Raw genomic sequence first — 15243 nt, 5'->3', positions numbered from 1 at the left:
AGCCGTTTCTCTCTGCTTTCTGACTTGTGCAGTAAGTAGACTCCCGGGAAAATCTTCTATGCTCTTTCCCCCCTCCCTCCCTTCCCCCCTTCCTTGCCTTCTCTTCATTTTCTTTCTCCATCTAAGAGTAGTTCTTAGAAGGTTATGTCTTGAAAGCTCTGTTACTCTCCATGAAACATAGTTCTTTAAGATTGGGGATGCTTCTGTTTGTAGGACACGTTTCTATTAAGCAACACCTTAATCTTCCCAAATGTAAACCATTTCTCACTTCATTATATGAAATGTTCATTATAATCAGTTGAAATGTTTATGTGTAGAGATATCATTATTGAAATATCGATTTTTATTTTCTCCATTACTAAAAAAAATTAAGACATGTAAATGAAATTTTACATTGAACAGAGTCTACAAAAAGTACACAATGAAATGCTGTTGGTTTTAACTTAAGGTCCTTACAGATAAAACCTGCCAGGTAGTTAAGGTGGTCCAGGGAGAGCAAGGGGAACCCAGAGGGAGCTGGAGGAGCCTGTTGCCGGAGTCTCGGCAGGACCCGGGCTGTGAGGTCCCTGATTCCACGTCTCACACCCCGACTTAGCGCCCTGGGCTCCCTGGGCTCCCTGCTCAGCCTCGGAAAGAGCCCCTGGGCCCTGCGCTTCTCACTCCTGTTTTCGAAAACAGGGAGGCTTCTTAGTAGCTAATCCGGCAACACAACCGGAGCGAGCGTGAAGCCACTCGGCAGAGCTCTATAAATAAAGTAACACTAGGGTGCCACGGCTAACGTGCTGAGAAAAGATCGACCGTCCGCTGACCGTTCAACTCGTGTTACTTTCCTGAAACAGGACCTGGTTCCTCTCGATGGCGGATCCAAGCCAACGCTCGCCTTTCAGAGCGGCTGGCAGAGTGTCAGGCTCGGGCAGACAGCCTCCCCCTTGGGAACTGAGAACACAGACGCGGCGTTAACCGAGGCCTCGGTTGCCCAGGACTGAGACGGGGCTCCTTGGGCGCCCTTGTTTCCCGCAAGGTCACCTCGTGCTGAAACGTGGACGTGTACCCGCATTCGAACTGGAAGTTAAGCCCCGCAGACTCTTGGTATCTCGCCTGTGCTCCCAGCCTCTATCCAGAATGACATAAAGACGCAAAATTACCTTTTATAGGGAAACTATGAGGAGAAAGCCAGAGCCGCCCCGTATTCCACTTAGCTTCACATTTTATGAGAACTAAAAGCCTAATCAATAATTTAACAAGCTAATGGACATACTTTTAAACACAGTGGACTTAGTCTGAACAGGGCGCACTGGCAGAGCTACAGAGGAGACATTGGAAACCAGCTGCTAATATTTAATGCTGATCTTGAGGCCCTGGCGGCGGCTGCGCACGGCCAGAGGCCCTGATGTGGGCGCGTCCCTCCTCACTCTGCAGAGCTAGGGTTTCTGTCTGTATTTGTTATAATAATACATTTGTCTAGGATTCATCATTAATGAGTTCATTCCACAGGTAATGAGCTTCCCAAATCTGGTGCATGCACACTGCGTCCAGCATTCAGAAACAACGTTTTATGTTTCTCACCAAGAATTCACTATAGAGCCTTCATGTTTGGTTTTCTGTTTTCATGACAGACAAGAGGGAGAATGCAGACTTGTTTCCTGTTTGGTTAAAACAGAGTAGAGAGTGTTGAGGGTTGAGGGAGGGTCGTAGGTAGATGCTGGGGCGAGGGGGGGCAGCCCAGCCTGGGATGACCGAGCTTGGGGCCCTCTGGATGGCCCTGCAGGTGGCCTGCTGATATTAGCCTGATGTCTCAGTCCTGAGCCTGTCCGTTGGGCATGAAGTCCTGCGGGTTTGGGTCACAGGAGAGATAATGCTCTACCTGTAATTCCGGGTCCCGTGAGCTGTGTCTGTAAACAGAGGCGCCCACGTCGCACGTTGACACCTGTTCTAGACGGTGCTTTAGGGATGATAAGAATCCAAGTAAATAAAGGGGCTGGATAGTGGAGGGGCCTCGTGGTCCTGTAAAAACTAGGGACACATGAGCTCATGAGACATTAATTGCTACTTTTTCACACTGCTTGTCCTTGCACTGCCCTTATTTATGACTCAGACCCCATCCACTCCTAATCGGTCTTCCCCCCTGCACTCTCTGAAAGGCCTCGTGGCTTCTAAACAAGCCTCTCATCCAGAAACACCGATGCGAAGGGCTCAGTCTGCACCAGAGGGCTTCTAGCAGCCGACGTGTGCAGCTGAGCCACTCAGAGTCCACGGTCAAGGGCGGTCAGCGGGCCGCACACCAGCACTGGCAGGTTTGTAGCCAGGAGGGCGCCCACACAGTGCCCGTGCAGCAGCGATGGCACCGTCCGGGCCACGGGGCCCGTGCAGCGGCGATGGCACTGTCCAGGCCACGATGGCACCATCCGGGCCACGGGGCCCGTGCAGCGGCGATGGCACCATCCGGGCCACGATGGCACCGTCCAGGCCACGATGGCACCGTCCAGGCCACGGTGCCCGTGCAGCGGCGATGGCACCGTCCGGGCCACGGGGCCCGTGCAGCGGCGATGGCACCGTCCGGGCCACGGGGCCCGTGCAGCGGCGATGGCACCGTCCGGGCCACGGGGCCCGTGCAGCGGCGATGGCACCGTCCGGGCCACAGTACCTGATTCTATCAGCCAAGGGATGTTTGAATGAGACACTGCTCAGCTGAGAACCTCCCAATGCCCAGACTGGCCCTTGGACTGGGGGTCTCCACTGGCCCTGCACTAAGTCTGTTTTGCCTCCAGCACGCAGCTCACCGAAGGGATTCTGGACTTGAGGACTGAGAGCTTGTCTGCCAGAAACCCTTTAGAAGCATTATGTTAACATCCTAATGAAGCCTTAATATATATCTGCCCATGGTGTAGAAGTAAGCTTTACAATTCGCTCCAGGTAGAATCTTTATTTATTCTCTTCTCAGATTTTAGATGCTCACAGGTGCCTTAAATTTCCATCTTAAAATAACACACAAGAAGGCAGATGGGAGCTTTCTAGGACTTTATCGCATGACTCGGCGTTCCGCCTGCAGCCTGGTTTTTCATAATAATTTCAGCCCTGAGACACTGTAATCATCGCGAGCCTCACCACATGCACGGTCTTATTTCTTCATTACAGTCGTGACATGAGATAAATGCCTAGTTACTGGGATCAAATGAGCACTGTCTTGTGCTGATTATAAAGTTCTCATGAGAACAATCGCAATTACATGGTCATCAACTTGTCCTGACACTAGGTTGTGTTCTGGAAACTCTGGAATTAAGTCCTGCGGAAAGGGCATTTCCTGAGACAGACAGACAGCCATTGGACAAGGTGCCCAGAGCCTGTTCAGTGATTCCACATGAATCTCAAGTGAGAACAGTTGTATCAGCTAGCATTTGGGGATTTAATTTAAATTTCTATCTGCACACACTATGTAAAGACTATTTTTGAAAATGGCCTTTCTCTTTTGACCTTTGGAAGGAAAAGCTTTGAATGCATCCCAGGGGGACAGAGGGACGGAAAGGACAATGGCAGTGACTCTGCCTTCGGGATAAATTTATAGCCCGTCCGCATATTCTTCTCGGATATGGTAACTCACGGTCTTGGAAGTTTTCATGTAAGACTCAGAAAATAATTTATCTTCTGTCATTCCAATTTAAAAGAAAACAAGAAAACCTTCAAGTTAACAAGAAAAAACTTACATCGATTTTACATTTTCTTCTGCAGACAGATACCCTTTGTCTTTTATTTTCAAAAAGGCAAAAGGAAAAAGTGAGAGCAGTCAAACCCTATAAACTGTTTGGGCGACAGTGTCCGGGTATCAGATGTGGAACCCCAGCTGCACGATTTTAATTCTGCCCTGTCACTGGCTGGATGCGGGACCTGCACAGGTCACTTAACTGTGCCTCAGTTTCTTTACCAGTGAGCGTGGCCGGATCTGTACCACATGCTGGGTGCTGTGAGGGTTTCATCATTTCATCCTGCAAAGGGCTTAGATTCGCGCCTCCATGTGCTAAGCACCATGTACCTTTTATTTATTATTTTATGTCCACTTTCCCTCCTTCATCCAAGGCGAGGAGTGTGTCTGCTCCCCCCATCCGCGGTCAGGAGTGTGTCCAGTCATTCTCACAGGCTTTGCCTGGAGTGCGGTCAGCATTCCTGTGGGATATGGAGAGAAGAGATGTGCTTTCCTCGGTTAAAAGGGCATTTGGTGAACCCGATGTCTTTTTTTTTGTTTTATCTTTATTGTTGAAAGTATTACAAGTGTCCCCTTTTTCCACCCATTGATCCCCTCCACCCTACACCCCCCCCTCCAGGCCTTCACCCCACTATTGTCTGTGTCCATGGGTTATGCATATATGCAAATACATTATGTTGATCTCTCCCCACCCACCCACGCCTCCTTCCCTCTGGGATTCGTCAGTCTGTCCCATGCTTCTATGTCTCTGGATCTATTTTGTCCTTTAGTTTATGGTGTTCATTAGATTCCACATATGAGTGAGATCATGTCATACTTGTCTTTCTCTGACTGGCTTGTTTCACTCAGCATAATATTCTCCAGGTCCCTCTATGCTGTCTCAAAGGGTAAGGGATCCTTCTTTTTTACAGCTGCATAGTATTCCATGGTGTAAATGTCCTAGAAGATGCTTGATATGATTTCAATCTTCTTGAACTTGTAGAGAATTGTTTTGTGCCCTGACATGTGGTCTGTCTTTCAGAATGCCCCATGTGCACTTGAGGAGAATGTATATTCAGCAGCTTTGCGATGGAATGTTCTGTAAATGTCAATTAAATCCATCTGATCTAGTGTGTCATTTAGAGTCACCATTTCCTTATTGATTTTTTGTCTGGAAAATCTATCCAGTAAAGTCAGTGGGGTGTTAAAGTCCCCTACTGTGACTGTATTGCTGTTGACCTCCCCCTTAAAGTTCTCCAGAAGTTGTTGTTGTTGTTGTTTTCCAGCCTGTGTGAGTCTTTTTTTCTGAGGTGGGTCTCTTGTAGACAGGATATATTTGGGTCATGTTTTCTTATCCATTCAGCTACCCTATGTCTTTTGATTGGAACCTTTAATTCATTTATATTTAAGGTTATTATTTATAGGTACTTATCTATTGCCATTTTATTTCTTTATGCCTATGTTTCTCTCTATTTCAACTTCTAATTACAGCAGTCCCTTCAACATTTCTTAAAGTGCTGGTTTGGTGGTGATAAACTCCTTTCAGCTTTTCTTTTCTGGGAAGCTCTTTATTTCACCATTTATTTTGATAGTCTTGCTGGATAGAGTAGTCTTGGTTTCAGATCCTTGCTTTTCATTATCTTGAATACTTCATGCCATTCCCTTCTGGCCTGTAGAGTTTCTGATGAGAAATCAGCTGACAGCCTTATGGAAGCTCCTTTGTAGGTAACAGATTTCTTTTCTCTTGCTGCCTTTAATATTTTCTTTGTCTTGGATTCTTGGCATTTTAATTATGATGTGTCTGGGCGTGGGCCTCTTTGGATTCTTCTTGCTTGGGACTCTCTGTGCCTTCTGAACTTGTGTGCCTTTTTCCTTGACCAGGTTAGGGAAGTTTTCTGCCATTATTTCTTCAAATAGGTTCTCTAACCCTTACTTACTTTGGACCTCTTCTGGCACTCCTATGATGTGAATATTGTCATGTTTCATGTTGCCCCACAGCTGCCTTAGACTGTCCTCCTGTTTTTTAATTGTTTTTTCTTTTTGGTTTTCTGATTGCATGATTTTTTCTACTTTGTCTTCTGATTTGCTGATCCGATCCTCAGCTTCCTCTAATCTGCTGTTCATTCCTTCCAGTGTTGTTTTTTGTAACTTTCTACTATGTCATTCTTAATTTCCTTCATAGTTTCCATATCTTTTCTCATGCTGTTGAACATGCTTATGATCAGTATTCTGAACTCTATATCTGAGAGGTTGCCTATCTCTATTTCATGTAGCTCTTCATCTGGAGATTTCTCTTGTTCTTTCATTTGGGACTTGTTTTTTTTCCTCCTCATTTTGGCTGTCTGTTTGGGTTTGTTTCTATGTATTAAGTGGATCTGCTAGGACTCCTAGTCTTTTGGATGGTTTCTGGTGCAGGCCAATGTCAGACACTGTGACTGGCCTTGAGTACCTTGTTTGAAGTTTTCCACACTCCACAGCTTGTGGTTCCCTTTGCTGGGGCTGGGTGTGTTTGGACATGGCCGAGATGTCCACCAAGGTCTGCTTTTCCAAGGTCCGGGTCCAGAAGAAGATCAGGTAAAAATTCAAAGCACCCAGAGGTTGTTATTCAGTCTCTTAATGAGCCTCGGACTGTAGAAACTCCACAGGGTGGAGCCAGAGGTTTTTCAGCAGGGTGGGGCAATTGCTTCCCCCCCAGGTCAAAGCTGCTTGGAAGGTAAATGTCTTCCTCTGCAGTGTGGGGTAATGATGACTGGGCATAGGAATCCAGAGGAGTGCCCTCTGAGCTCTATTTCCAGAGCCCACAACCCTAGGTTGTCCTCACACAGCTTCAGTCCACTCTGCCTTCCCTCTGCTTGAACCCAAGATGAGTGGCTGCACACAAAACTTTCTGTGTTGGCTCTTTAAGAAGGTGCCTGTGTTGCCTGGCCAGGCATGGCTCAGCAGTTGAGCATCAACCTGGGATCTAGGTGATCGGGGTTCGATTCCCAGTCGGGGCACATGCCCGGGTTGCCGGCTCGATCAATGACTCTCTCATCATTGATGTTTCTATCGCTCTCTCTCCCTCTCCTTTCCTCTCTGAAATCAATAAAGATATATTAAAAAAAAAAAAAAAAAAGAAGGTGCCTGTGTTTCTAGCCGTCTCCCCCTGGAAGACAGAAATCCTGCTGCTTTTCAAAGTCTGATGTTATTTGGGCACCTTTCTCAGGTCTGGTGCTCTGGGCTGGGGAGCCCAGCTTGGGGTTGAGGCCCCAGAGTCCTCAGTGGGAGCCCCCCACAGCTGAGATCTTCTTCCTGACCTTCAGCTGCTGCCTGTGGGAGCCCAGCCAGCCCTCTGGTGCTTCCGCACTTCTACCAGTCTCTATGTGGTCTCCTCTTTTCCTCCTTGGTTATGAGGGTGCTCTCCAGCTCGTCTTCAGTAGCAGTTGATTATTCAGGATGGTTTTTCTCTATTTTAGTTGTAATTCTAGTTTGGTCCTGGGAGAGTGTCAGTGTAGCTTCCACTCAGTCCACAGCCATCTTAGAATCTCCCTGACATCTCTAACTTGCATCTTGTAGGATCCAGCCAGAGCACTGGTTCTAAATTCTGGTAGGAGCTTTATTTATTAAGACAATGGTGTACTCTTTGGGCATCTGCAACTATCCAATGACATGCTAGGTCTTGGGAACAGAACTTTCATGTGCACAATCATTACTACACAGCTGACCATTCCTATCATGTCGTAATGACATCATATTGCTGTGGTTACTGAAAACCCACTTTTATTTCCCAAATAACCCAAATAAGCTCACAAAGCCCTTCAGAGAGAGTTAGGAAGCGTTCCTACAAAAACAGGCTTATTACACGGTACCTTCTTCTACATACTGACCTGAAGGATTATTTTCTGGTTAATTTCACAGATTATATCTGTTTTAATGTTATTCTTGTAACATTATATTACTTTTGCTTTTCTAATGAAGTTAATAAAGTCCTTAGTTATAATATTTTAATTGCTCTGAACTATTTATAGATATAAATAATAAGTAATAAAATGAGTCTTAACAGCACTTCTATGTAAATACAATATGAGACTGAGGAACAAGCGCATATAATGATTATGGCAGAAGATGATGACTGCCATTTATTTATTATTTATTTTTATTGATTTTAGAGAGGGAGGAAGGAAGAGAGAGAGAGAGAGAGAGAGGAACATTGATGTGAGAGAGATACATTCACCTGTTGCCTCCTGTCCATGCCCCAGCCAGGAATCAAACCCATGCCCTAACTGGGAATGGAACCCGAGAACTTCTGGTGCACAGGACAAAGCTCCAAACAACAGAGCCACACCACTAGGGCAGTCACTTCTTCCATTTAGATCAAGATTGTGCAAGTTCTCTATATAGTGTGGGGTTTTTTAGTCGTATAGAACTCTGTCTTTATTAGCACTGCTCTGTGGCCCCCGATGGTCTATATACTGGATTATATCCAGATCCAAATCAGTCTCTGATGTTCTTTCAGCAGCAGCCAATCTAGGTTCCACTCCTCCCTGGTCTCTCATCCACAAAAGCACAATACTGAAATCATGTGCTTTTACAACTAGTAGTATTGAGGTAGGAAAAATTATAAGAGGATTGATGAGTATGGAAGAGTTTTTGGCTAAATGTGGTCTGTTTCATGCAAACATTCACAGTTTCTTTACTGCAGTAAAAGTTCCTCATTAGACCAGAGGGACAGGTCTCCTTGAGGCTCTGTGCAGCCCACAGCAGGAGAGGCCTGGAAGAGCTGTCTGATTCAGAACTCGGTGATGCTGCGTCCTCACTGGTCTACAAGTTATTAGGTTATTGGGTTTGATGGTCTTGATTCCACAATGGGGAAAAACTGACATGGAAAGTGATACTACACAATTAATGAGGAGTGAGGGAATGCCAAGCCCAACTTCAATCTTAAAGAGTGAGTTTAAGAGTGATTTTTGAAGTTTTAATCAAATTGTGGCTTCCCACCGGCATTTGTCTGCATAAGCTGCCCAAACAGGTACCACAGACTGGGGGGCTTAAACACAGACATTTATTTTCTTCCAGCTCCCAGCTCCAGACGCTGGAGGCCAGAATTGAGGCCCTGCTAACCCAGTTCTGATTTCCAATGAGACCTCTCTTCCTGACTACAGACAGCTGGCTGTGTCCTCACTGGGCTCTTCTCTGTGCACTGATGGGGGTGGAGGGGGGCAAAGAGAGAACCCTCTTCTTATAAGGGCACCAGACCTATCAGATTAGGGCCCCACCCTGATGACTTCACTTAACCTTTGTTACCTCCTTTGGGTCCTAATCTCTGAATACCGTCACATTGAATTGAATACAGTTACATATGAATTTGAGGGGATGCAATTCATTCTATAGCACCAGCTAAAATGACGATTGTACTTCTCCTGAAATCCCAAGGTTAGGGAGGCACTGCCTAGAGCTCCTTTGCTACTTTTGAGCTTTTGCACCTGCTATTTTATGGCCATTCTTATTTATCTTTCAGATCAGCATTTTCATGACCCACTTATCAAACTATGGGAATGATCGCCTAGGGTCATACACCTTCGTGAACCTGGCCAACTTCGTGCAGAGCTGGACCAACCTGCGGCTACAGACTCTGCCCCCTGTCCAGCTGGCCCGCAAGTACTTTGAGCTCTTCCCGGAGCAGAGAGACCCTCTCTGGCAGGTAGGGCACATCTCTCAGGGCGCCGGGCATGGGAGGGGGTGAGACACTGAGAGCCTGGTCGCTGTAGGAGCTTTGCTGCAGAGAGTAAAGCCAGCACTTAACAGACTTCTCATCCAATGGTTTTTATTCTCTTCAGTGATACGTTTTGTTTGTTTGATGGGTTAAGTGTTTGTATTTTTCTGTGGTGGGTGTTTCTGAGGTTTCCTTTGTTGGTCCGGTTGGTTGGGGACTTTTGCATCAAGGGTGTTGTTTGTGGTTCGTGTCTTCTCAGGGTGAGTACATCTCGCCCCAAAATGGCCAGACCTGGGGGTCTAGAGGAACAGATACTGAAGCGCCATAATCTCAGACCCTGTAACTAGACCTCGACCTGGATGCACAGGCCCAGAAGGTAAAAATTAAAAGGGAAGAGGCTTTTTTGCCTCGTGCTCAGCATAGTCTGTCTTCACCATGCCTCACATTCCTGTAAATCTAACCGATCCTTCACTGGGCACAGCTCTGTGGATAAGAGAAAGAATCACCAGCGTTAGGGTTGCTCTCACACAGCCCAGCCTCACCCAGGAGCTCACCCTCAGTGCACGGAGATGCAAGCTCCCCGCTTTCCAGCCGTTGTCAGGAAAGGCTGCCTCCCCCCGGCTCTTTATGCCTCCGGCTGCACAGACCACGGCATCGCTGAGCGGGCTGCAGGGAGCCGGTCGGACGGTCCCCGCCAAGCGGCGGGCAGTGGGGCAGCAGCATCGCTCCTGAGAAGTCACTGAGAAACAGACACAAACCACAAACAACACCCTTGACGCGAAGGTCCCCAACCAACCGGACCAACAAACAAAACCTCAGGCCTGTGTTGCTCTTTACTCCACGGTTCCTGCTACATGTCACCGTCTGTACAGCCGGGGATCCGTCCAACAGGTGTGGACTGAGCATCCTTCTGTGGGAGGCAGGGCAGCTGCTCTAGGGAATGCAAAGAAGAGCCAAAGAGAGTTTCCTGTCCACGCCCGGGGGGCTTTCCTTGTCAGCCTGGTTCACTGCCGCATGTCTCTAGGTGCGTGTTCAGGCGACCGCCGCAGGGTTAGGCCCTGCCCGCCTCCTGCCAGCGCGTCCTCCCACCAGGCGTTCCGCCCCTCCAATACCTTACTTGCCCATCTGCGTTTGGTGTATAGAGAGATGGATAAATAGATAAGGTCACAGTTATTATGGTGCATAGAGTCCGCCAAGTCGATGCTGAATTTCATAAGGAGAAGCATCGTGTCCCCTGGATGGCAGTTCCTCAAAGGTGCACACGCACTTCAAAAATTGACAAGTCATGAGAGAAATCATTCATTTCCCACACATGTTCATTTGTGGGATGTCTGTAACTCATGGCACAAGAAGAAACAGCAGCCGCCTTCAAAGCAGCTGCAGACAGCGGACACATAAAAATGAGCCCACGTCCCAAGCTTGATTCTTTTCATATAGAGAAAATGCTGTTTTAATGAAGAATTTGTATTCGTTAATGTTGCATGAGTTTTGTGAACTAGAGAGCTGTTTTGTTGATATTGTTTCGATATCAGTGACGCTGTTTATTTGTGCAGGAGTGAATGCGATCAAAGAGGCGCCGGCTCCTGTGGGAGCTGGTCCCCAGGATGCTGCTGCATGTCGGTTAGGCCTGAAGTAGGGCGCTCGTTTACTGGGGGCGGAGAGGAAGGTTAGAAACAGGAAACAGAGCTGTTTCCAGGGACCCGCGTCGCTGCGGAAAACATTGGGACAGACACAGACACAGATATCAAACATCTGCAGGCCCGAGAGCTTTGCTCTTGACTAGTGTCATAGAGGGAGTTCCCGGGAAGCGCCTGGCAAATGGAAGATGCACCAGAAAGGGCTTCAGAGAGCTCGCAGCCTCCTGCTGTTGTGCTGTCATTTTTATAAGTTTAGAAATTTTCACATAATAAAACAGCTTATTGTAAGAGTATTTCAGTCACTCCGGGGTAAATGATTAGTTAAAGACTCTCGTTTTATTACGTGAACTATGTCGTTTGTGGGGTTTCCCGTGACTGCAGAGAAGGTTGCAAACGTCTCACAGTAACGAAAGCGCCACAGGCCCTCAAACGTGTTTCAGAAGGAACAGGAAGCGGGTGGGGCTGAGGGTCACGGGGCGTCACTCAGCCCCAGCCGCGGGCACGCCGCCGGGTGGAGGGAAATGCCGCAGACCGTCGGTCGAGTGAGGCGGGCTGCGCGCGGCTGAGATCAGGGAGCAGTGCTCGCCAGCCCCTCCCGGGCCCCTTCTCTCCTGTCCACGTTACACCGCAGACAAGCCCAGCTGCGAGCATGCCGCCCCGCCCTTTGCACAGCGAGGCAGTGTCATGGAAAACACAGACGCACAGCTAGCAGGACAGACGAGGCGGCGAGGGTCTGCTGTCGGCCCACAGTCCGATGCCTGGGCCCTCTCTGGCTCGGTCAGCATGCATCTCACTGAGCGCACTTCACTCTTGACAACTAAGTCAGCTGTCATTTTTCTTTAGATTTTCAATTCACACTTTTTTATCACCACAAATAAAAAGAAAAAGTGCAAAATGATAATTTTTGCATCTATTTTTTACTTTATTTTTATTGTCGACACTTCGCATCTATTTAATTTCCTTCAGTTCCTTATGTAAATTTTCATTAGCACCAACTGCCACATATGTGAAACTGCTTTGTCACCTAATTAAAAATTGCCACGGGAGTGTCCGTCCACAGCGCGGCAGGACCATCGGAGCGTGTCTGTGCTCACTTTGAGGGAGGCTGAGACCCTCAAAGCTGTCACCTGGGGATAGGTACCCATGACACACAGAACTCTGTCTCCAAGTGTATACCCCCTTCCATGGACCCCTGGGGTGTGGGGTTCTTAAAATTATGTTCTCGGGTTCCTGTTAATTCACCTCCCCCTTGGTTTTGATAGAACAGTCATGAAAGAATCATGAAGGAATAGGGTTTCCTCTTTTTTTAAACTCTCATTACAGAAACCAAAAGCACAACATGGAGACAGGCAGAAGGTCGATGCCTACACGTCCGCAGATCAATGCTTTAAGCTCTCAAGCTGTCAGAGTAGCGCCGTCTCAGTCTCCACTCAGTCACACGGCCTCACTGTCACCAAGCACCCTGGCACGGGGCCACGGGCTTGCAGGGACTGGGCCCTCTCCTCCCTGCCTGTCTACAGCATCACAGTGGGACAGAGAGCTGGGGGCCAACCTTGGGAGGGTCACACCACTGTTGACTGTGGCTGTGAGTTACCACACCAGCTCAGAAGGCTGAGATTTGAACACACATGACATACACGAGTCACAGGGCTGGTGACAGACACAATGCAGGTCTGTCACTGTGTGCCTGCAGGAGGAGCAGAGAATTAGAGATGTGAGAGCACAAGTCAGGGGCATCAGCCTAGTTGCTTGCTTTCAAGAAGTGTCATAACAGCCTAGCATCCTGGTGACTCTACCTGATAGGTCACACCTGCCAGCACACAAGGCTGTTTAGCAATGTCCTGAGTGTGACAGTCACAGGAAAGTCTTCCCTCATCTGATGTCAAGCCTCCCAGGTCTGGGGATGCTTTACTTCTTCCAAGCACAACTTTGAATGGCAGACACGTGGGCGGCAGTGGAGGAGACGCGTGGCCTGCTGCACACGTGGAGCCAAGAACCCACAAAAGACTGGCTTTCCAGGGGCTCCGACCATCCGCGCCTGGCTCACCTGCCTCATGAGGCAGGAAGACCACCTGAGCAAGCGCCTGGACTCCGCCCGTGTCTTCTGTGTTGAGTTCTATGGAAGAAACCCAATAAGTATAGCTCACGGCACCTGCCTTTCTATTGCTGAACATCTAAAGTGCACCGAGGAGTAAGGTTCTGCACAAAGGAAGCAGGTGCTGTGTGAGGAAAACGGTCCAAGGCAGTGACGGGGCGAATAGCGCGGGAACCAGCTTCGGGCCGCCTTGCGAGACGGCGCTGGAGGCCGAGCGGTTCTCTGTGGGAGGTGGGGAAATGGAACATCTCCACGGTCCACATTACCTTAGCTTTGGAGCATGTGCCAGCGTCTGTCAGGGCTGGCACACGCTCCATCTGGTAGTAGCTGCTCACTGTGTCCGTCCCATCGGCCCATGAGTCACTCGTCCTCACTTGCCTGCCCCGTCCTGTGTGACACTGTAGCAATAAGAGGCCTCCCGGTCAGAGAGCTTCACTCTAGTTGAGACAGAATTATTGTCACTCTAACTGTACTACTTACGTGTATTATGTAAAATACTATAAACATACCCTTGGGTAAACAATCCCAGGTACTGAGATGCGGTGAAGATATGACGGGAAATGTCATAGACGCAGGAGTCAGGGGAGGGCCTCGCACAGGGTGACATTCAAGTTGAGACCTGAAGGATGACAAGTCCTGTGTCAGGTAGTTGGATGAGTTGCAGGAGCCGGGCAGCAAGTATATCCAGAAGTAAATGGGATCAGTAACCTATAGAGGTATTTGGGTACCTGTAGGGCAACCCCTGCCCTCGGGTCACCTGCAGAAGCCTCCTGCTCCTCCCCTGCCTAGGACTCATACATCCCAGAAGTCTAGTCATCTGACAATGACGGATATTTCTCCTGGGGGGGCAGCCACCCAAGGTGTGTGCATTCTGACGTGGACCAGATGGACATCTGCCCTCAGGACACATCAGCAACAAACCTGTCCATCAGTAAGAGTGGGGTCTTTCTGTTTCTCCAATAGCTTACCTCACCTGGACAAAGAAGGGGGGTAACGTGGGACCTCACAATAAGCACCTCTCTCATAGAGCAGTTTCATCATTTTAACCCATTCAGCCCCTCAACAGTCATGAGCAGATACTAGCAATCATTAGAAGGAAACCCAAGCCCAGAGAATTTAGGAAAATTGCTTAAGACGGGCAGTCTTCCTCTTGAGCTCATACTCTTAACAACAAAATAAATAGGAAAGGTTTAGGGTAGATATTAGCTCATGCTAGAAGAATTGGCGAAGTTTCATTGAATTGGAAAAAATATAGAGCATTGCACAGAAAAATAGATTATTTCCAGACTGAAGGGCAGGCTTGCATGTGTCTGCGGCAGGGGGGCGGGGGCACATCTAGTGGCAGCCCTGATGGCAGGTGGCAGTTGCTGGTTCCGAGCAGGGATGCCCCAAGTGAGGCCCGTGAGCGGGCTCCTAGTGACCTGCTGTGACCGTGCCTGCGGGATCTGTCCCGCCGCGGAGCAGGCACCCGCTGGGCTGGAGTTATTTCCCCTGCAGCAGGATGTTCTCCCTGATGCGCGGTGGCTGTTCTCCTCTGACAGCAGTTCCTCATCTTGTCAAGACAAATGCTTTGAAATACTATGTAGGGTGCAGGCAAGGTTGCTGTGATGAGGGCTTTCCAGGAACACGGCGGCTGAATAAAACAGGTGTAGTTCTCGCTACAAGTGGGCAGACGCCAGCTCCGTCCACAAGGTCATCCAGGCCTCAAGTTGGCAGGTGCTCAACATACAGGTGGCCTGTGTTCCAGGCCCAGGAGAACGCCAAGTGGCCTGGTGGCACCCCTGCTGCAGCACCCAGGGGTGCACACGGTTAGTCTCCCCTGAAGATTGACCAAAACTCCTGTTTACACCAGAGAGCTGGGGTACCCTGGGTCCCTGTGACGTGTGGCCCAGGAGGGCTGCCCTGCACCTCAGTGCTGCCTCCTGTGGGCAGGTCCTTGTTCTGGGTTCCACTCAAACTAGCAGCTCTGCATCGTCCAGCCAGCGACACAGCGCATTCCCTAGAGGAATAAAATGCTGCCCAAACCCGGAGGCCCGTGGAGCCCACGCTTTCTCAGCTCAAAGCACAGGACGCAGCCTTCACTTTGGAGAGGATGCCCCAGCCTGTGCCGGACACTGCACCACTGAGGACACCGAGGTGCTGG

The 15243-nt window shown here is 48.8% G+C and overlaps 1 protein-coding gene across 1 annotated transcript in view; it reads left to right on the top strand.

Annotated features, from left to right (window-relative positions):
• Positions 1-15243, top strand: part of LOC107527843 (N-deacetylase and N-sulfotransferase 4) — a 141922-nt gene that overhangs the window by 107532 nt on the left and 19147 nt on the right. The window contains exon 6 of the mRNA XM_016200707.2: positions 9174-9356. Within this exon, the coding sequence (XP_016056193.1) occupies positions 9174-9356 (183 nt within the window). The remainder of the gene's footprint in view (positions 1-9173; positions 9357-15243) is intronic.

Source organism: Miniopterus natalensis, chromosome 4 (assembly GCF_054644295.1).
Source record: "Miniopterus natalensis isolate mMinNat1 chromosome 4, mMinNat1.hap1, whole genome shotgun sequence".
NCBI lineage: Eukaryota > Metazoa > Chordata > Mammalia > Chiroptera > Miniopteridae > Miniopterus > Miniopterus natalensis.
This window is presented reverse-complemented; position numbering and strand designations above follow the sequence as displayed.